Below are 23685 nucleotides of genomic sequence, written 5' to 3'. Positions count from 1 at the left end.
GGGGAGATGGGTGTAGATGAAAACACTGTGAGCTAAAAGAAAGGAGGAGACAACAGGAGGAAAGATTTAGTTACTACTAGGAAACCAAGACTGCACTAATACTGTACAAAATAATATGGAGTTAAGAATGGAGGGGAAAAAAGCAGGACATGAGAGTAGGAACCATTCTCTGTTCCCATTAAGAAATAAAAAAGTTCAACTGCTAAACTACAAAAAGTCTCATCTGCTAATGCACCATAAGATCATTACTTGATAATGTGAAGCAATAATAGAATAACGCAGTGGGACAATATCTGGTATTGGTCAGGAGATGGGTAGATCACCTGTCAGGATGCCCCTGAAAATGATGCTTTAAACAGCATAAGCTTGTGCAATAGTGTGGAGCATCAAACCCAGAGGCAATTGGGAAGAGATTGCCCAGGTAACAGGACCCACATGTAAACAAGGTCAGAAAAGTACATCTAAAAGAAAAAAGGGACAAAAAGGAGAGAAACATACAGTATTATACTGGTAATGAAGATAAATGGATCAATTAAAAAAAGTAATAAAAATCACGTTATCTTTATCCCACCCTCCAAAAAAAAAAAAAACCACCCCACCAACTTACGTTCCCAAAAGCTCCTCATGCTTTTTGTTATCCTTTCTCCAGACCTCAATGTCCAACATATCCTTCCTGTCAGAGAAGTAGTGAAAATCAAACTGTTCCCTCCACTGAGGATTTGCACTCTTACACAGTGTCTAGAAAACATGCAGTTATAATATTTACTTTTCTTAAATGGTACTTATTTCCACAGTAAAGCACATATCAATTCTTCTACAAGAAGATGCCCAGTTGTTAGGGCATCAAGTACTAAGGTCATTCTAACCAAAGCTCCCCAGCCTATAACATACAGACTCATCTTTGTTAAAAAACTATCTTTCCTTTCTCCCAGTAATAATAAATATGCAGCTGTGACATGAATGAATGACTGGAGAAATTCTGAAATGCAAGGTAGATCCATCATCTGCACTTTCAGTTGACTGTGGTCATAACTCAACATCACTCATACGCTGGAAGAAATCAAGAATAAACCTTTTGAGGACAACCACCTGAAAACAGGTCTTAATTAATTCAGGAATCCAAACAAGTACTCTTAACCCTTCCATGTTAAGATATAGGCAAAAAAAAAAATAACATCCAGTTAATTTGATATCTGTAAGTTGTCCCTCTGAGCTCAGTGAGATTTTTCATATGTTCAGGTTACTCTGAGTATTCACCAGATTGGGACTTAAATCACTTGCAATTCCTAACACACTACACCACCCACCAGCAATATCAGCATGGCCACTGAGAGAACAGGAGATAGGATCGACTGGACCACAACTGAGATTTCTCCCACCTTGTCTGCTTTTCTGGGCCCTGAGACATCGTACTTCATAAGTTGAATAAACTCCAGGAAAAAACATGAAACACTGCCAATTTCTAGTCTTATTAGTGTGTAAAAGCAGCAGTCCCCAACTTTTGCTGGGCCCCGGGCAGAAATACTAAGCAATTAACTCACTGCAGGCAACATTGTACTTGACTCCTCGTTTTAAACTTTTTCATTTTCTGTGACTGCAAACAGTGCAGTTTTGCAGATTCATGACACAGGCTATGGACCACTAAAGAGAAACATAAAAAGGGATCTTAACTGGAATAACATATATTTATTCTAAAATAACCATCCCATTTGTTATTTCTCAAAGCTGCTTTTCCAAATAAAAACATTATGTTGTGACGTTGGTTTGAGGTCCGACGTGGGGGACAAAGTGCAGGTTTCAGATGCGTCTACATCTGAACATTATGTTCTGTGAATTTGCTTTGTACATTTTGTACATGAGTGGGTTGGTTTGTTTCCTCCTCCTCCCTCCACACTTCCAGTTCATGACACATAGAGCTCTTGCCTTCCCAACAGAACATTATTTTAATTATAGCCCCTCTCCTTATTAGACTTTGGAGATGAAAGATGGAGATGAAAAAATATCTTTGGGAATCCCATTCATTTGTTAGACTCCCATGAAACAGTTTTGGTTTTGTTTTAATTGGGGGAGGGGAGGTGTTGTTTGGTTTGGGTTTTGGGGTTTGATTTGTTTGTTTGTTTTTTCTCCTGTTATAGGTAATACACTTTTTAAGCAAGGTGCTTTAAAAAATAAAAAATATTCCCCTGCACTGAGAACAATTTCAGGTTTGCTTTTCTAACATACCTAACATTGCAAACCTAACCTCTGTATTAGCAGAGAACAAAACATGTGTGATGCATATAGCGTTATTTCATTTCAAACATACATCAGTATGTTAAATGCACAAAAACAGCTACACACAATACTCCTAACTTCCTATGTCTATACTGGCATGTAAAACACATTAGTAAAATGTTAATGTCCCTGATCCGGTCTCCTGGTTTTGATCTCACTTATATAAAAGAGTTTCAAGAATAGTTCCAAGCAAGTTAGGAACACTGGTAAAAGAAACACCAGGTACCTCATTGGCTTCAGCAAACTTAAGGAAATTCTTTATACTTACCTTACTCTTGTATCTTTGATCTCCCAGTTTGAGGAGAATAAAAATCTCTGCCAAGCCCCCTGCAGGCATGTTCTTCCCTTCCAAGAGAGTGATGGTGACCAGCCCGTTCCACAACTGGTTCTTGCGCAAAACGTCAGAGAGTCGCATGCTCCGCGTGAAACTCGACTGAAAAGCAAAGTCACCAAACATTTATACACCCAGACCCACATTTTTTTGCTCAAACTGACTGTGCTATGAAAGCACCAGAAGTGAGAGAGGTACCACCTACTTGGAGTAAGCAGGGAGCAGAGGGCAGTAGGATGATCTGCTGCCCATACTTTGCCACAGCTGGCCTCATGAATGGATGGTGTTTATAATCAGAGCGAAATCAACAGGGTTAGCTTAAACCGCCAGAGAAGTCAAATTCAGCTAACCTGGCTGAGCTTCAGCAAGAGCAGACCCTGAGTGTTGAGAGCAATCTGTTACCTTAGCTCAGGGAAAGACACAGGAGAGCGACGGGGAGGAGAGGTGGAAGAAGGGAGAAACTAAAAGTAAACTCTTAAATGTGTCCAGCTACATCCATAAAACACAGGTCTGTCCTTTCTGGGGAGACAGCCCACAACCATAAAGCCTATGGCCAAGTGAAAGGCTGAGCAGCATTCTTCCACGTCCTCAATCACTCAACTGCATGTTGTCTGCGTTAGCTCTTCGCCTGCTGCCTTTGCAGCTCCTGCTTCCAGAAACCAAGCTCACGAATCAAAAATACTGACGCTGGCTGAAAAAACACTGACACCACTGGCCACTTTATCTGGAGTTATGGTTGCCTGGGAGCCACATTTGTTACCTTCGCAGCTTCATCCTACACAGCACGGCTGTGCTAAGAGTTTGCTAACTGGCAATATTTTATTGGACAGAGGATGATTAAATAGGCCTTTATTTGGGAGGGAGTGAGCTGGAAACATTAAAACTCAAGGCTATACTTTTCTTCTAGCAGTAAAAATCCTGCCATATTTTATTCTCGTGAAGCAACTTTTAACTCGCCACACTTTGGAGCTTCAATCATGTCATATACAGGTGGGAGCAAGACGGAGGAGAAGATTTCACAAGTCACTTTAAAACAGGACGTGTTAGCTTTAAAAGCAAGTAAAAAATGTTGTTGCTAAATAAAACGATTGCAAAAGCACCTGATGTCTGAAGATTACTTTTTATGGATCAATTACCCAGCAACAAAATTCTTAAATCATGGGTGGTGAACTCACAAAATTTTTTACTCGCTTTTTACTGGCTAAAATACCCAACTCTGAATCCCACAAGCATATTAATATACTTCTATTTAAACACCCCGTTTGGCTTTCCTGGCACACTGATTAAAAATTCCTACCTTTAAATAGAAAACGAGATTTTGATTCATAAATCCAGCTGCAATGTAATTTCTTTTTATTCCTTTTTTTTTTTAGTTTTTTTATTTTTTAAAGTTCATCTTTTAGGCCAAAAAGCTAAAGCATGACTGTTCCCATGGACATACTTCAAAGTCCCGGCAGATATATTCCTCCCTAAACACTGCAACTATTTCAAAATCCTTTTTATAAAAAAAGGGAGTAATGTCCACAAGGGATCAAAGGCCATTCTACAGTCTGGCAATCGCCTTAGAAAAATGGCAGTGCTTCCATGAAATATGCCCTAAAATAATTTTGCAGCTTGGTATGTCCTAATTTCGAATTGGATGTTTATCTTGGAAAGGCTTCTATCTAACTTGTCCATAAAACAGCTCCACTTAGCTCTATGAGCCCTGTGAAAATGGAATCCAAAGCTGGCTATTAAAGGGGCCTGGAGATTGCTTCCATATGGCGTAACAGCATGGGAGTGGAGGGCTAAGGCCTACAGCAGGCTCTGCTTGGCTTGAGCTCCCCATCTATCCATGGACACTCGTTGCATTACACCATAACATCTGGATTATTGCTTGTAATGTCCCTGGGAAATATCCACTTCCCATCAAAGCCTTTATCTATCTCGGTTGTACTTTGAACATTTTAGTATTTAACATAGTCATGTTTGATGTGATGTACTCGCCGCTTTAGGACCAAGGATTTTTCCTCCCCCTTCACTCCTTCCTCAGAGGAGGAGGAGGAGGTATTTGATGTTAGTTCACAAAAAAGAAAAAAAGAAAAGAAAAAACAAAACAAACAAAACAGACAAAGTTTATTATCTGTGTTACAATTTCTTTTAAAAACAAAACATTCAGTTCTCTGCAAAGCTTCCAGGCTGAACACAAAAAAAACAGTTGTTATCACTCAGTTTTCAAATCAAATTTGGATTCTTTTCATTTTTTAACCAGACCAGTATTTTAGGGAGTCACTCAGCATTGGGGGCCTTTCTACCCAAATTCTCTAGCATATATAACACCCCCCTTTCAGCCACTGACTTGGCAGTTCAAAGGATGTTGGGAGGTACCCAAACCATCCCAGATTCCACACGGTCCCAGGAAACATCAGTGCCTGCAGATAGGTATTACTAGAGCACATTGCAATGCATCAACTCTAACCCTCTAAAACAGGTGGCCCCTGGCAAACAGCCTCATGCACCCCCTTTCTGATGGCCGCGCAGCTGCAAAAGTGCTCTGTGCTCATCTCAAAAACGGGGTATGGTGACCTCCAGCCGCTATTTTCTGGACAAGACATAGCATCACTTTAGAGCATCACAATGGTTAGAGAAGCCAAGATGTTTTGATGAGTTCCTATCTGCCCCCCCCCAGCCCAGGTCTGACACCACCGCAAGTCTCTTTCCAAACACAGCAGCACAGAATGTGGGAGGGCTTCTTGCCTTGCACCCCTGCAAGACAACCTACCACCTTAGGAATGCTTTGGATTTCCTGGACGTGCACAGGTCACTTGCACAGCGTGTGCTCAGCAGGTCCGGCACGTCTCCTGTGCCTCCAATCATCTACTCACACACACCAAAGAACTGCTCTGTGCATGCTCTGTGGTCACCTCTGCAGCCTCCCCAGGTACTTGGCAGGTTGCTCCTCTGACCACCCTGATGGAAATCCCAGCCAAACAGGCAGCGTCTCAGATTCCGCTCACAGTTTCTGGGAGGAAGCACGTCTGGGGAAACCCAGATGGGTGGTAGACCCACAGACCCGGGCTGTCCATGAGTCAACTTTAGTGTTGCCTGGGGAATCCTGCACTATGGAAAATGCCTCCCAGGTGATGAGAAAATGATATCGCATTATTTGTTTTAAAAGTCTTACCTGTTCCCTGATACCCTGCACCTACTGATTTCAAACTGATTTACACAGAGTTAATTGATTAAACTTCACAGCTTCCCTTTGAGTTGGCAAAACTATTGCAGGGCAGAGAAGTGCAGTGATTAGTCCAACAAAGTTAGTTAGAGGCAAAACAAGCCCTAAAAAAAAAAAAAAGGCAACACAAAACCCAAAACCAAACACTCTGCCTTCACAATGAGACACCAGAAAAATCAAAGCCCTTCTCTACACTGCCTGGAAAAGTAGGACATGACTGCTCAGTCAGTGACAATTTTAAAGTGGTTTCATCTTTCCAGCTCTTCCCTTTCCCTGTTACCTCCCAGGCTACGGAGGCCTCCACACTTGGGTATTTCAGCTCCTCCTGCTGCTGAACCCGAGTTCTTTCCAGCTGTGCTCCCAGACTGGATGCCAGGTCCTTCAGGCCTCTCCTGCTAGATTTTCCTGTAAACTCTCTGCAGTCAGCCAGCTCACACTCTGGCTCCATCCCAGACCAAAGTAAAGGTGCCTTGCAGAGGTACAGAAAAGCTGGCTGAAGCTAGGATCAGGCTATAGGGCTGGAAATTAGGAAACATATGCTTTATGATGGAATTTGGCACGTGTCCCGAGCACAAGACATTGGACAAGTTTACTTATTCCTTCCTGCATCTCTCTCCCTGTCACTTCTGAAAATCAAGATAGTCTTAAGACCAGAATTTGAGTGGTTGTCTCCAAACAGAGCTCCAATTTTGGCGGGGCTCTGGGTGCAAATAGCCAGTGATACTATTAAGTTTACCTTTATCAGCAATTCACCATTGCAAAAAGGTTAAAAAAAATGAACAAAAAGCATCCCTCAAACAAGCCAGACAAATAAAATAATAAGCACCAGAATATCCAGAAACCTTTACTCTTTAAAAGCAGGCTAGATTTTTTTTAAAGTCTAAGAGCCCATGTTTACTGCAGATTTAGTGACTGTGCAACATCAGATAAGTGATGAGCAATGCTTTCTGAAGCAAAAGTATGGCCTGGTCATAGAGCAGGACCCTGCCACATGAGAAACAGAAGGCAGTTTTCCTCCCTACTGCTTAGAAAAGGTATTTCCCCAGAAAACATCCCACATCTCTGAACAGAAAAATCAAAAATCAGTGCTCACAACACCATTTTCAGATTTTGGCTTCAAAATGAATATAAAAGCTTCTCACACCAACTTTAAATTTTTTTTGTTATTTTCTGATTCTGGTTTAAAGAAGCAAGCTGGGCAAGAATGAGCAGGTGAGCGATATTCTGCCTTCCGAGAGGCAAACACAGGAGACAAGCCAGAACACCAGAGCTTTGGAGGGGAAAGAACTGGCTCATTGACCCAGCTTCACAAAATCCTTTAGGAGCTTGAGTCTCCCTGATAACAGCATTTGTATATAATCTCCCTCTATAGGCACCCAGTGAATCCCCTCTGGTGCATCAGGGCCGCTTTCAAATCTGTCTCTTTTCCTGACACACACATACATGCCCCAAGTTCAAACTTGTTTTTGAAGCAATAAAGAGATGCAGAAAAATTGTACATTTAAATGACACGGCGAGGTGGCCAAGTGTGAAGCGAGCCTATCGCTCACATCTTTCATTTAAAAGGATGAGACAGGACAACAGAAAGCCTGCTGCAATCCCTGTGAAGAGGTCAGCATCGAAACTGGGCCACGTAATTTGCCATTTGAGAAAACAACAACACGCAAATAAGAAGACTCTTCGGACCTCTCCTCATTAGGCAGGGGAAACCATTTTGCAGAGGCAGTCTCCCCCTGGGAAAGAGGAGAGGGCAGTGAGAAAGGCAAGTGAACCGACACGAGATTGCCGCCACGATGCGTGACCCTGTGGCAAGCGAGTCCCTCTGCTCCACGAAACACTCGGAGAGCACTGCTGCCCACGGGGTTTTGTGGGAGAAAGCCAAATACAATGAGGCAGGCAAAAATGAAACATAACAGCCCACTCAGAAATCTGAAAAAAAAAAAAAAAAAAGGAGAGTGAGGGATTTTCCCCTGCGATGAGACACCAAGGAGCACTTGGGTCCAGTCAGCCTTTCAGCCAATTTATTCAATCAGCTTCTGCTATCAAGGTGGCAAGTGTGTCGCTTTTGTTTCAGGACTGAACTGCTGAGGGTCAATCCACCCCAAGCAAACCTGCTTATTTGCTTCGTAGATGTTCAACACTTAAAGGTTATTCGGCTGTATAAATGCTGGAAATAGCATGTGGGGCACTCGGGGTGAGACTCAAGCCACCCGGGACAAACAAGGCTACTGAGCATCAGCATGTTGGGCTCCAGCAGAGACAGCTATCAACTCCCTCTGCACCCCAGAAAGAAAAACAGAGAAGAGGGGAGAGCTCACCAATATACAGATATAACTGCATGTATTAATGCTGCCTGATGGTATCTTCTTCCCTTTGCAATGCCACCCTCCACGAGGAAAAGAAGAAAGCTGTGCTCTTGGAGACAGCTCCCAAAGAGGACAATGCTGTTATCAGCTCCCATTAAAAAATGAGGGATCTGGATGTGTTGCCCATGTCTTGGGAGTCCACCCAAACGTGCAGTGGTTCCCTTCTAGCTGCAGCAAAAAATATATATATTGTGTAATCAACAGATAGCTAAATCATCCAGTTCAACAGCTCTCGCACCAAGATGATTTAAAAGACAATATAAAGTTGCTGAAATCCTTCCTGCATACCATCCGTAACAACAGTGAAGCAACTGTAGCTAGACTGGAGATCTTGTACTGCTACTGTTTTCCTTGTTGTCTGAAATGGAGCTTTTTCTTCAAAAAGCAAGGGAGCTCAGAGAACACATGTGAGGAGTGCACAGTATCCTCCAGTACCCACATCAGCCCCTCTGCCCATCCGACATGGGGTTGCATCAGGTATTAACGCCAGCAACAGGGGTGAATTTGGGAAGCCTGCAGGAACCCTGTGACTGATGTGCCAAGGCTCATTTAGGACAGTGTTGTGCCCAACCTGCACTTAGAAAACATAAAATGGTCAAATTAGAGTATAATCAGATTTCTTTCATATAGGCCATAGAATATTTTAAAAAGCTGTAAAAGTTATATTAATTTTATCCATATTTAAAATAAGTAATTCCGCCTCTATTTGTAGAAGAAAAGCTAAATATTACAATACAGGTCAGCTACAGTTCAGTGAAAAAAAAACACAAAAACAAACCAGGAAAACCATTTCAAACAGAAAACTTTTATTTGCCTAAATCTATAGAGAAGAAATTTACATGTGTCTCAGTTCAGCTGCTCAAATGGAAAGTATACAGCCTTTTTCTTCTGCAACAACCAAAGTCAGCTCAGTAGCCAAAAAAAAAAAAGAGAGAAGAGTTTGTGTATCCGTTATAGAGCTCTCACCATTTCCCCTGCTCCCCTTATTCCTGGATCTTTATCTCGTCCAGCAACATCGTTTTCTACCCCATCATACTCTCTGGCTATTCTTCCATAACCTCTTGTGCCTCCCCTAGACACCTATATTCCCCATGCACTCAATTTTTCTTTCTAGCCTTTATGTTCTGCCACAAACTGCTAGTACAGCTTCCACAGACCAGAGTTTCCTAACTAAAGATGGTTATTGATGTACAGTACTAGTGTTTTAGTGCAGTAGCAGAATCAATAAACTAGGAAATACTGCTTTGTCAGATTTTTCCAGCGCATGCTGGGAAATATTTTTACTGCCTTTGGATGGTCACAGAGCTTTTCTTTAGAGATCGCACTGGAGCATGAACTGTGTCTTCCCTGGGAAGAACTGAAGCTCTCCTACCCTCTAGTGACTGGAACAGAACAGAGCACCGGGCTGCAGCTTCTTTTTCCCCCCTCCTCTTTTAAACAATGCTTTGACTTCTAACTCAGCACCATGCTTCAGCATCTCTTAATTTTATTTAAAAAGATGCTAAGGCACAAGCCAGGGTCTTGTGAACTGAACAACCTGCCACTGCGGCTTACAGCTAGAGGTCCAAAAGACATGTCTGCAAAAAAATGATTCAAAAATGCAATGAGATATAGGGTACAACCAAAAAAATTCCAGTGACAGCAACCAAGACAGAAGTTTGGCTATTCTGGATAAAAAGGACCAGAGCTTAAAACCCTGCCTCCCCTTCTCAGAACCCAAAGCCAACCAGCATCAGGAGACAGGGGTGTCATGCCTGAGAAAAAGGGGGATGCAGCTACTCTGAGTGAGGGCACAGTAATTTCCAGAGCTTTCGTTAAAAACCAGAGTGCTGAGCTCTTCAATTATTCCATCACGTTCTGTCATACAGCATTCAGGGCAGCACTATCCCCAGAACCAGGGCTCACCGAGCTGCCGTCCAGCTCCAAGGGTTGTATTTTGCACTTCTTCTGTTGGCAAAAATATATCATACTTGCTGGCACAATACCTGAGAGGGTTGGGTTCCTCTACATAGCACATCCCAGTTATAATAAATAAAACAAATGGAGGTTAATTACTCAATTTTAGATACAAACCAATAGTTACATGGGGAATATATCAAGATGCATACGTGTTCTCATAAAAGCCAAATTCTGCTTTTCAGAATGTTATACTGTACAGCTTTCAAGCTGCGTACTGGGGTCTACGGTTTCTATATCATTGTTATTTACTCAATAGCAAATTAAAGCTTTATAGAGCAAATAAAAAGCCACAGTCTGTTTCCTGAACAAGTTAAAATATAAGGCAAGAATGGGACAGCACAAGAATGTAAAAGTAATGGAAGCCTGCAGGGATACTACAGAAGACCAAGGAAAGCAAGTTATTCAGATATGTAGCAACACACAAATCTTGGAAATCCTGTTACATTGCTGGTAATGAAAACGGCCTACTCGGTCTCCATCCCAAGAACAAAAGGAATTTCGAAACCCACAGGAGCGACCAGAAGAAATATTGCTTCACAAAATTCCTCCCGTGGTGAGAGGCGGCCCAAATGATTAGACAGGGATCCAGGAGACCCACGTTCATCCCCAGAACCCGCTGCCTTTCAGGTATCCTTAAACAACTCAAATCCTCCACAACTTCATCCACCATATTAAGACAGGTTGCCCCTATACTTCAGAGTTTTTCTATGTTTACCCTTTCTGCTTCAGAGGAGGGCACAGATTTTAGGAGGGGGCTTTTTTTTTTTTAAGAGAAAAAAACATGGATTACCTTAGATGAAGGTCGCTTCTTCCGACTTGACCATCTCTATTCATGGGTCCCCACCATTGTACCAAAGAGAACCCAGAGAGGAAACAGCAAAGGAGTAAAATGGAGAAAGTGTTCAGTAAAATAATTCAAACAGCACCTTATCAAATGTGTTAGAAAAGCTTATTACTAAGTAGAGGGATTGATCTACGACTGAATTCATCCACCTCCCTCCCTCATGGAACGTAATCAACAAACTCAAAATACCTGCACTGCACCAAAAAAGAAGAAATTAAAAAAGTAATCAAGAATACAAAGTGAAGGGACCCAAAGCCATTAGTAAGAAACATGGTTTATACTTTTGGTGCCATCTGGTTCCACAGTAAGCTAATTTAAAAAGGAAAAAAAAAAATTGTCTTGCTGTTAAGTGCTAATGTGGACAGAGCCATTTCACTATTCTGATTCCACTGGAAATGGCTGAGCAATTTGCATTTGAAATATGAGGGCTTAAAACATCGTCTTTAAAAAAAAAAAATTACAGTGTGCACCAACTCTTCTATCATCTGCACTCTGAATGTTAAATAAGCACCCAAGAGTACCAAAAGCTACTACTATAAACCAATGTATTTTCTGCCTTACTGGCTAGTTCACTTTAGCCCATGACTTCCTAAAAATCTCAGAAGAATTCATGAGCATCTTTTGGCTAAACTGCTTTTTGCTAATGAAAATTTTAATTTTTGCTTCCTCCCGTCCTGCAATCCAGTGACACGTGTGCCAACAACAGTCTGCTGTACAAGTTAGAGGGAGCATTCACCTCCCAGATCAAAGCCATCTCATAATACAGGTATGTAAATGCAACAACAGACTTCTGAATTATGTCATTAAGCTCTTAAATAATCACATACTGAGGGAGAAATAACTCTACAATTATCTTAATATTGAGATTTTTAAATTCTCAAAAAGGCAACTGTTTGAAAAATAAATAATGAACAGCAGACATCTCACATTAGCTTTTTCTTAGTTTGCTTTTGAACCCATTGAAACATTTACGTTTCTATAAATAATCCTGTTCAGACTGGAATTCCTTAACTATAATTCAATGATGAGCTGTAAACAGTAACTTTCATACTAGACTTTATAGAAGACTTGTAGGAAGATTTTTCTCTATACATATTTATTATATACATTTAAAATTAGCTCTAGTTTTCAAGCCAGTCCAAGTAAATGCCTGATCTTGGCTTTTCCCCACCTCTTGCTGGATGGGAGCAGGATGAGTTCACTAGCACAGGTATGCCCCACACTCTATGTGAAACACTACTAGGAATCTTAAAAGACAAAAACAAAAGCAAAAAAACATGTGCAGGACCTGAAATTCAAAAGCTATCAGCTTCAGCTGTGGCGTTCCCAGTCTCTGCCCAGGTTCTCCTGGGTTTCTAGCATCACTAAATGCACTGTATTTCAGCATCAGGAGCAAAGTTCTGTTGCATTCAGCCACGAAACTGTCAGTAGCACAATCAGGGTTTTTACAAGCACTCTCAGCCAGTGTGCTTTTCTGCAGGATTGGTGCAATTGAAGTTTTAACATCAAATTTCTGCTTTTAGATTTCACAAAGATTTGTTTTTTCATTGACAAGAAAAAAGGGGGGGGGAGGGGGGGAAGTGATTATTTAAGTGCTTAAATCTAAACTCCTAGGTGGAAGTCAGAAAATAGTCTGCCCTGGAATAGCAATCCCAGCAGCTGTGGTTGAGGGGTTCACTTCAGCAACCTGCACATTGTGGTGATGGATACAACACCTCTGGTACCCAGAGAGCTCTGCCACAGCGCACATCACAGCAACAGGAGAGCAGCATCCAGCTACAGACGACCACACAACTTCTACCAGTTAAAACTGGGACTTCTTTTAAAGTTATGATAGATCTGAATTTCAATACTGAGTCTCAGAGGATGAAAATAAAGGTGGCAATTCCCAGTAAATCAGATATTGCCAGATATTTTTTGTCCCCTCCCTGCACATTCCAGCTTTAAATTTGATTTCCTAAGCCACTTACATTTCTCTTGAAGTCTCCTTGCTTCACTGCTAGACTCAAGTTTAACACAATCACTCCCATGTCATCTTCTAAACTGTTGGGATCTTCCAGTTTTAAAACCTGTTCAGTAGTTCTACAATAAAAAAAAAAAATTAAAAAAAAAAAAAGCATGCATTTATTGATTCCAGTTAACTCGAGTTCATTATTAAAGGTCATTCTGAGCTGTGCAAATTTCAGCTTCTTGGCTGAAATTCCCAATATTGAGTTTAAATGTTAAAATGGGAAATCAGAAGGGTTTCTTAGTTCTGACAAAATACAGCCCCCCTTTTAATAACACAGCACAGTGTTTATATAGCATTGCTTAATACTCATAACTCTTCGTATGCAGATACACACAGAATTAAGTTACTACTACCTCCACTTCATAGGGAAGAACAGTGACAGGGAAACTCATCCAAGTGAATTTTCTAACATAAATGGCTGGGATTTGACTTCAGATATATTTATTCTGCCTTATCCCTTCCCACGTTTCATCTCCCTCTGTGACTCAGTTCCCTGTCTGAAAGTGGGAATACTGATATTTACCTAGTAGTATCTCAGGGATAAATCCATTAATGTTTCTAGAAATTTAATTCATTAATATTCCTATAAATTTAATTCATTAAGCTTTCTAGAAATTTGGATACAACAGCCACGGGAGCTATAATATACTCACACAGGGATAACTCTCTCTCAAAAACAAACAAACAATAAAAAGAGTCACACAGGGAGTGAATATAAAAGAGAGAACTCAAACTTGAATTCCTGGCTTCCAGATCCACGCTGAGCCCCAGCAGCAGCAGACAAAAGGCGCAGGACTTGCCTCTGCACTAAATCAGGGCCAGATGCAGCAGAGGGGGGACGGGTGGCTGCGGGGGGAGGCTGGAAACGGGGCGCTCGCAGCCGGGCAAACCGCTCCCCAGCCCTGTTAGACACGGAAAAAGGCACCCCATGCTATCTGGGGCGAAGAAGGGGTCTCAGTCTTCTCCACCTCCATAAATTACTCTGGGGTAGCTCTCCCTAAACACCACCACGTATAGGAACTCTTGGTCTTATTTCTAGTTGTGAAAATTAAAAGGGCTCCTTCTGCTGAACTGGGCTCACCAAGGCTGGACCTGAATTCTAAACCTAACACTGGATAAAAACATACGTGCACAGGATTTCTCAGGCAATTTCTTTTTTTTTTTTCTTTTTTATTTTTTTTTTATGTGCTCCCCACCCTCCTATCAAAATAAGCTTTCATGAACAGATAAATTCCAAGCTAGAGCAAAAGCATTTAATTATTTTCCTATGCTTCTCAATTAAGCTGCGTTAACAACCTTTAATTAAACAAATGTATTACCTATTGAGTTCAAGTTCGGTGAGCGCTACAAATGCCGAACCCATAAAGTCTGATGACGTTAAATCTCGATCATACACCTGGTAGCAAAATAAAACAAATATTTATAATTTTCACATCATAAGCCAGTTTTATCCCAGCCGATAAAAGAACAGATATTTTAAGCCCTTTCACAGTTCAATTTCCTATTTGAAAGATCAAAGCTTAGATATAATTCAGGGATAATTTACCATCTCCCTGCTTTAATTTGTATTTTCAACTAAATATTTAAACAGCATTTTGAAAGTATCTTCTTAATATTATGTAAACAAAGACATGTGTGCTGCTATGGATTGTGCCTGTTCCTTTATGCTCTGCGCGATAGGATAATGAAACGCTGCACAAAAATCAGGTACTTCTGGCTGCAGATGTTTTAGCAATTAGTGCTCACAACTGGTAGCTCGCAGTTCTGGTAACTGTAACGTTACTCATAATGAGAAAAAGCTTTGCTACTTGTCACGGCGGCATCGCAGGTAATAATTCCATTCAAGCCAGCCAAATTACGCTCTTAACGCGTGCTTATGAAACCGCGATTGATTTCACTGAGTTTGCACAATCACAGTAAGAGCGAGCAGAATTTAGCTCCGCAGTTTTAAATATATCCAGTCAAGGAGTTTTATTTCAACTTGGGATTTTTGCAGATGGAAAGTAAAACATGGGAGTAAAATCTGGAAAAGACATATGTGCATTTTAATTTGAAATTGCTGAAACTCTTAAACTGGATCATGTTCTATGTTACGCTGCTACAGTGAATAAAAATCAATATGTTTCTAGAGCTGAAAATAATTGCTTTTAAAAAAAAAAAAGTATTTACCCATCTTTCAAAAATCTAAAACCAAAACTCACCTTGATCCAGAGTTTCTGATCTAGGGTCTGTACAGGCAGCACAACAGTCTCGTCCCAAACCGGGTTGAGGTTCTTGTAGACGACCTTACTTTTATAGAGAGTTTTCCCATTCAGCTGAAATTTCACATATGGGTCACTTGTACCTGTGATAATTAATAAAAAAATAGATTAGCACTGCCCCCACATAACCCCACACTCTTAAATTACACTTTAATAAAACAATAAATAACAATAATAAATGGTAATGGCTTACCGTATACATACATGCGTATACTTAATTACCTATATAAAAATTGCTAGTTTATATAGGAAATGTATTGAACAGAACCAGAAAGTTGTCTGAAAGCAGGCAAAAAAATTCTTCATAGTTTGCTTGATCTCTACTGTGGTATTGTTAAAGAACGTTAATCATTCATTAGTAATTTAGTTAATATATTTAATTTAGGAAAAGGGTAAACAGAAGCAGGGATAAAGGACAATTTACAGGCCAACTAACAACACAGACAGTGGAGGACAGAAAATGTGATCCTGTGACTCTGAATGAATAAAAAGACCAAAACTCAAAAGAATCATAACTTGGATAGGAGCTCCAAGGAAACCAGGAACAATAGCTAAAATACCCATCAGGATTTCATCGCTGGTGTCACTTGCCAATTTACTTAAAACCAAATCTTAATTTTCAGTGAAAAAATCCTAACACTATTCACCAGCTCAGTATAAAAAACACATGCAGAATAGAGCCTGTAAAGACAACAAACAATATTCAGGTAACACATTTTTTTTAATCCAAATGGCACATTTTGCCATGGCAATAATGTTCTAAATTTTTATGGAGCAGATGTCCATGGACAGAGCGTCAGGCTCATGCCACTCGGCAGCAACAGAAAGACTTGCAGCTGTCAAAGGAAAAGAGAAGAGGGAATCAACTTTTCATTATTGTTATTAAACCAGTAGCATCTGCACTAACTCCAAGACACCAAACAAAAGAGGAATAAGGCAGGCAAAGATTTAACCAGGTTGTTGATTTGGTAACGTGAAAAAAAAAACCAAAAAAAACCAAAAAAACTTACAATCTGCAAATACAGGAAAGAAAAATACTGATGTGTAGCAGCATATACAATTAACTGATCCCAGATGCCATTCATCTGTCACATTAAATATTGTCTGTATTTTACCTTATATTTTGAATTAAACTTCCCTCTTAACAGTTTAATTTCATAAGAAGAATAACAGCTAACACAAGGGTCCTGGCTGCCCCCAGCCTGCAGTGTGGGTTGCTGGTAAGCAAAAACCAACTCCTACACCAGATTACACATTTTCAGGAAGAAAAACAAAATCTGAGCCTGTCCCCAGTGATTCCCACCAAGATACTGGCCGATAAACACATAGCAGTTCAGAATGACACAGTGCAAGACCAGTAGTCAGTCTTTTCAGTAGTCTGGTGAAACAGAGAGAATGTGAAAATCCATATTGAAATATGCAAATCTCTCCTCAGTGTTATGTGAAGACAGACTTGGACTCATTGAAAAATAGGTATGTGTTAGCATCTATTTGGAATTACATAGTACTGTGAAGAACTGCGTCCCTAGGACACACAGAATTATTTTAAAGAATTATAGAAAGTTTTTATTCTGTTTTCATTTCAAAAGGGAAGAGTCCTAGAGTCCTGGCTAATTCTGCACGTAAGGGGTGTTTCATGCAAAGAAGGAAAATATCCGTTGGTTTTCAAATACTACCTGCAGCTGATCTTTTTCCTAAATACTAATTGCCGAAATCAACCCTTTTTTGTGAAAAAGGCTGCAAACTTAGACACATTTATTTCCCTTGTTCTCTAAGAAAGAATAACAATAAGGGCCTGATCCAAAGCCAGGGGAGCCAGAGGGCAGCTTCTCATTGTTTTCTGTGGGTTAGGACTAGACTTTTCACTAGACTACTTCTCAGAACTGCAATTATCCTCTTACATAAAATGTACCGCTTAAAACCAGCACGCCTTCCACAATGAGTGGGAACACACAGATAAATTGCAGTCCCACAACACGGGCAGGAGCCCTCAGACAACGCAGAACTTGAGAAACAACAGCACCAAGCTCTTTAGCGTTACTAGGAGCTCTAGGAGCCCTAGGAGCTCTAAAGATCCTAATTACTCTCTCCTTTAAAAAGAAGTAAAAAAAATGGAAGAAAGACCAAAAAAAAAAAAAATAGAGAACAGTCTTTTAATTACGGGATAAGCAGGTGCAAAAAGCATTATTAAAAGTAACAATAATAGTAACAATAATGTGCACGACTTATTCTATGCATGAAATAGCAACTGGAGGAGACAAGGAAAGCAACTGATGAAAAAAAAGCAAGAAGAAGGCGACAGAGGCTGGTTGTCTATGTCCATAACTCATTCGCTTTTGGCACAGAGAACCCACGAGCAAGGGCAAAACCCAAAAAGAGAGACAGAAAGAGAAGACAGAAAAAGCAAACAACCAGCAGGTTCAATATCTGCAAGTGTAAAACTCCAAGACCTTTCTCCAAGATGGGAAGCAAGAAGACTATAGCTAAGTTAGCATCCCAATTGCATTATTACTCTGAAAGCTTTCCAGGGAGGTTTACAGTAAAGGAAAATCAAAGAGAGGGAAGGGCTGCCCAGCACTGCTCACATAAGCTAGGCTTTGGCAATCATTCTCATATATATATATAAAAATACATAAAATAATGTCTTCCTTTATATTTACATATTTTACATATATTTTTAATATAAAAACATTTATATGCACATAAAAGGAATATATATTTATATAAATATAGATATTTATCTAAAAATACAGATATTTATATATAAATATATAAAAAACAGCAAGAGGGGAGAAAAGCTATAATAAAGAGAGGCCTTTAATTAAATAAGATTGCCACTCTGGGATCAGGCCTTCATGCTTGTCAGCTTACTCTCAAAATAAACATCTCAACCCGAGGCCTCAGTGGTGTCACTTACTCCGGCAAGGCACGCCGGGTAATCCCTCGCTGGCTTGACAGCTACATAATGTTCAAACCGTTTCACGGGTGAACAGCGGCACTTGCGCAAAAAGAAAATATTAATGCAGGGAATTAATAGAAAAAGGGATGATGGTTTACAAAAGCCAAACAAGGAAAAGGTGTCAAGTTAGTACTGGCGTTAATTGTTCGGGAAAATAATTGCGGCAGGGCGGGGGTGGCGGTGGCACTGGGCTGTCGGGCTGTCAGAGGGGGAACATCTCAACTAGGCAGGCAGGGGAGAGGGGTCGGTGGTGTGGGATCATACAAATGACGGGCTGGCACCTCCGCGATGGCAAACAGATGGACCTTCACCTCTATAGGGGGAACCACCACGCATGGGGGCTCAGTGGTGTTTGCTGGGGTGGATCTGGATGGCCAGGAGAGAAATGATGGGGGTGGACACAGCACCACAGTCCATTTTGGGGCTTTCAAGGCTTCCTCCATGCCATAAAATCGTTTTGGTTGGAAGAGATACTCAAGATCATTGAGTCCAACTGTTAATTTAACACAGTGATTAAATCACATCCCTAAGAATATCTATGTGTCTTTTAAACACCTCTAGGGATGGTGACACCACCACTTCCCTGGGCAGCCTGTTCCAATGCCTGACAACCCTTTCCGTGAAGAAATTTTTCCTAATAGCCAACCTAATCCTATTCTGGCACAACTTGAGGCCATTTCCTCTCATCCTATCACTTGCTACTTGAGAGAAGAGACCAACACCCTCCATGCTACAACCTCCTTCCACATAGTTGTAGAAAGTGATAAGGTCTCCCCTCAGTCTCCTCCTACAATTGTGCTCCAGACCCTTCATCAGCTTTGTTGTCTTTTTTTCATGTTGACAAAGCTCCTGTACCTCCCTGGGCCAGCATTGCCCATTTCTGGTTTTGTTTAGGATGCCCCAGATTGCGTCTAGGTGGCCAAAATAGATTAAAAAGGAGACAGGGAAGGAGAAGACAGACAGGTGGACAAGCTGCAGCTGATGGGACAAACAGCACAGACTGCAAATTATTAACTGCATTTGAATTCAACGCTTGAAGGCTTCTGAATTGAAGATAAGAAAGACTATTAAAAGATATTTATTAGAGACAAACAACAATCTATAACCTACCCAAAGAGTATAAATTTTTTAAAAAGTGCCTAGCGATTTTAGAGATTAACGAGTCAAAAAAAATGTTGGGGTTTTTTCTTGCAATTTTCCTTTAAACGTGACAGGTATATGTTCCTTTTCTGAAGCAGCCAGGCCACTAAAAACCAAATAAACAAACCTTTCCAGCAGACATTTCCTAGTGAAGGCAACTAAGTCAACTTTTAATCACGTGCACCCAGGCTGTTCTGCAATGCAAGCTCTGAACCTGTTCATCTCAGTCACATCAGCTGTAGCCACGTGTCAAGTGGGTAGCACAAAGAGACTGATTCCTCTTGAAATCATTTGAGAATTTAGCCCAAGAAAAATACTCCTCTGGTTGCAAAAGCAAGGTGTGATGGTTTGATGTTAATTCAGAAGTTACACAATGACAAGAAGATTCTCACACAGGAAAATATATGGACAAAATATACAAAATTAGCAGGGTTATCTGCTGCTCAGCCTAAAATAAATCCAGTGAGAACAAAAAAAAGGATGACCTCTAAAAAAATAATTCCATCAGCTGCTCCTGTTTTCTCATTAGAGAAAGAATATACACCTCAATATCAATATTTCATTGAATTTATTTCTGTAATATCCATTTTACTTCTATTTTCTTTCACTCGCACTGAAAAGCAATGAGTGCAGGTTGATCAAACATCAGCTAAAATCTGAGCAAGCTTCAGTGAGCAAACGTTCCTGAGACACAGCAGCAGGAAAGGCTTTAGTAGCCCAAGAAACTGTTAATGGTGTTTTTAAATGGATACTGCTGCCCTCTAGCAGCTACCGAGAGATGTATCAACGACTGTGTTTAATAATGTTGCACACTTGCTTCATAATTAGGAAACTAAAAAAGACCACCACACACAGACCAGATGACTCTATATCATTTCAAGCCACACACTATTTTATAGGAGTAAACTTACTGGAAATGTACCATGTGAAACAAATCTTGTCACATAAATAAATAAAAATTACCACCAAGTTGCCTTAAAATCCTGAAAAATCAAAGACCAGTGTGAAATATAACCTGGACCATCTTAAATTTTGGTTAAAAACCTAAAGTTTAATCTGAAGAAGGAAATGAAGGATTTATTTTATATGCATGTAAATAATAAATTCCTTGAAATCTTCCTAGAAATAGAATTACTAGAGCTATTTATAACAAGGAGAAAAATACATTTTAAAATGGAAAACACACTTTGCTTTTTAAGTGGAACAACACTATATCCTTGTACTGAAATAGCTGAGATCAAGGTTTAAAGGGGAAATTGGAAAAAAAAAAGCATTCTGCTGGCAGGAAATACAGGTAATTTTGGAAAGTTTCATGCCCAGCTTGTTTTACATGACCAGATGGAAGTGAAACATTGCCTGGAAACAAGCATCACCAATACGTTCCAAGGGAAAATAAACTAACAGAGAGCTTGATCAGTTTAAGAAATCAGTTATCTAAATTACAGTTATTTACTGAACAAGAGTTGCATGCATTCTCTGGGCCCTATGTGTGCTCTTCCAGTGCTGCCATCCCTATATTTCTTAATTTAACATTAATTAACCAAAGGTGGCTATGCATATAATGGATTCATTGCTTTTGTTTGAACTCATTCTATTTTCCTGAGGTGCCTGTCTCTGTGCTTTCATTTCCCACGGCCGGCCCAGGCGGGAGGTTTGCAGGGATCACTGTGTATAAGGGCAAAGTTTCAGCCGCACACGTTGCACTTCCAAAAATTGGACTTGGGGCAGAAAAACGCCCACAGCACAAGCCCTTGTATGCGGAGCTAGACGGGATCCAGAAAACATCAAAGTAACCAGCACCATTCAAATTCTTAGCAGTTGTAAATTAGCCATGATTACGCCTTTCAAAAAGTGTGAAAAGTTGCCTAATACATCTCAATAATTAATAAATCTGAAGGACTAATGATCTAATTGCAGATACCCTGAAAACAGAGAAAGTCTGAATTAATCAGCGTGTTTGCAGGGAACGATTCAGCTTAATTGCTCTGAGCATTTGCTTTCAAACAATGAACTTGCTCTAAAGCTGAAAACACGCCCAGCACAGCACAAACCCATCCCTTCCTCCAGCATCCCCATATCAGCATGGACCCAGGCAGCGGATACCCCATAGCTCTGGGTGGTGGGCAACTGCAGGTTCATTGCTGCTTAAAATTAAAAGTATGTGTTTATTTTGTGTTTTTTCTTTCATTTTATTTTGCCCTTGGGAGACTGAGCTTTGGCATAGTCCCTACCAGCTCCGGGAGCCCACCGGGATGCTTTGGCAGTGGGTGGTGGTAGATGTGAGAGCAGATGACGATGTTCTCTGAACGGGGGAGGAAGGATGCACCCAGAATAGGTGACAGCACGTTCTGTACTCTGCAACTCACCCTGCTGCCTTCACATGTTCAGCTGACTGTATCACGAGAGGAAATAAAAAAAAAAGGAGAGCAAAACCAAACTGCAGGAACAGGAAACAACAAGGGAAACCTGAGAGAAAGAAATAGAGACAAGGCACAAAAGTCCTGTGAAAATCTAGGAAACAAAAGACCAGGTGGAAAAGACAGACACACGAAATTCAGGCTGGAACATTGTAGCTGAGGGGGAAGAAAAAACAAAACAAAAAACAAAACAAAAATAAAACAAAACAAACCCACTGCCACTCACTAGCTGACATCACATCTGACAAATATATTAATTGTAACCACATCATTTAACAGATTAAAAAATACACTCAAATCTTGCAAGTGCAGGATTTGGAAACAGGAGGGGGCTCCTCAGCCTTACAGTTACTCAAAAACACCGTTTCTGTTTTTCCTGACAGCAGTTAGAAGTGGGTTTGTTAGCTCCATACAGCTAAGGCTTCACGTTGCTGCTCAGTGTCACCGTTCTGCAAAGGTGACTCATACAGGCACCAATGTGCACAGTCTGAGCATCTCAGAGCCATAAGGGAGCAGGACACTCCAGATTTCATCAGACCAACTCAAACAAACATGAGGCATCACCCTGCCCAGGGAAAGGGAACCAGCAAGTAGAAATGGGCTCTGGCCTCTCCCAGTTCAAAGCACGCGGAGCTGAAAGTTGTGAACCTCACAGAAAAAGACCCAATGAGGCCATAAAACCACTAAGGGTGCAATAAAATGACAACATTTAGAACACTGGTGATTAAAAATGCTTAATATTTTTTAAGGTAAATAACATATAATTATCTCTATATTCTGCAAACTGCCAATAATCCACAGACATCTGTTCAATTACTAACACATATCTCTTTCTTACTACTTACAGTACTAAAACTACACAGATCAAACACTCCTTGCTGTCACCATGACATATCATGTCATCTAGTAACAGTAATCCTTTACAAAGTACTCAAAAAAACAAACTTTTGGTACTGTGTAGTTACCACAGAGATCCACAATCTTCAGTGTCTGGTACATCAATTATAAGAACTAGAAATACAGGACCCATGCACTGTCTAACATTAGGCTCCAAAGGTACATGCAGATAATGAGAATGCTACTTGCCAAGAGCATCTCACCATCTGCTTAGACAGTTCCCAATGTACAACTGAGTTAAACTAGAGTCCAAGAAGCAGTGAGAAACAAGAAAATGAGGCTCCAATCAAGCTCACGATCAACAGGTAACACCTCTTTCATCCTGCATCCCTCAGAGGGGAAACTGCAATTTTGACCCAAAGAGGGATTTTTCTGGTTCAATCAGAAGAAAGATCCCACTCTAACAGCACTCTGCTTCCCTGGCTGGGGTACATCTATTGGGATTGCTGTATCAAGGCTTTTTCTTTACCTTCCTCTTAAAAAAAAAAAAAAAAAAGAAAAAAAATAAGAGAAGGAAATACTAAAAATCTGATTTTTTTTTTCCTGCATTGCTTTTGTACTCTACAAGAAGCAAAAGGTAGAACGTGCAGCTGAGCCAGATTCCTGGGCTGATGCGCTGCACCCTCTCTACAAAGAGCAGGTACAAGGAAAGAACTACACAAAGTCTGGGGCTGGAGAGACACAACAGGCTGGCAAAAAACAATGCAAGATGCAAAAGGTGGAAAAAAAACAAAAAAAAAGCAGAAAACAGGAGATGTTAACAGGGATAACATTATGAGGCAGGGAGGGGAGGTTATAAAAATCTAGTAAAGTAGGAATTTAAATCACACCAAAGGGAACATATCCTGAAAAGAACAGTACACAGTGAGTCAAAAAATCTGGACAAATACCTGGGAAGTTTGGGAAAAACTAAAGTCGCATGTTGGTCTTCAAGCCTGCAGTTACCAGCAGAACTACCCCTCACCTTTACTCAGCCAAGTGTAATTAATTGCTATTTAATAACCATTAAGCA

The 23685-nt window shown here is 40.5% G+C and overlaps 1 protein-coding gene across 2 annotated transcripts in view; it reads right to left on the bottom strand.

Annotated features, from left to right (window-relative positions):
- The window catches only part of MCTP2 (multiple C2 and transmembrane domain containing 2), a 120018-nt gene that overhangs the window by 70123 nt on the left and 26210 nt on the right, over positions 1–23685 (bottom strand). Inside the window, exons 6-11 of one of the 2 annotated variants that reach the window (XM_082061024.1) lie at positions 15201–15343; positions 14319–14395; positions 12959–13070; positions 10935–10970; positions 2543–2707; positions 608–738 (exon numbers count right to left, since the gene is read on the bottom strand). In XM_082061024.1, coding sequence (XP_081917150.1) covers positions 608–738; positions 2543–2707; positions 10935–10970; positions 12959–13070; positions 14319–14395; positions 15201–15343 — 664 coding nt within the window. Of the gene's footprint in view, positions 1–607; positions 739–2542; positions 2708–10934; positions 10971–12958; positions 13071–14318; positions 14396–15200; positions 15344–23685 lie in introns of those variants that run through there. The other variant, XM_082061023.1, reaches the window with a different exon arrangement.

The sequence above is a fragment of the Streptopelia decaocto genome (assembly GCF_964273445.1).
Source record: "Streptopelia decaocto genome assembly, chromosome: 9".
NCBI lineage: Eukaryota > Metazoa > Chordata > Aves > Columbiformes > Columbidae > Streptopelia > Streptopelia decaocto.
The sequence above is the reverse complement of the archived record's forward strand: the minus strand, read 5'-3'. Positions and strand labels throughout refer to the sequence as shown.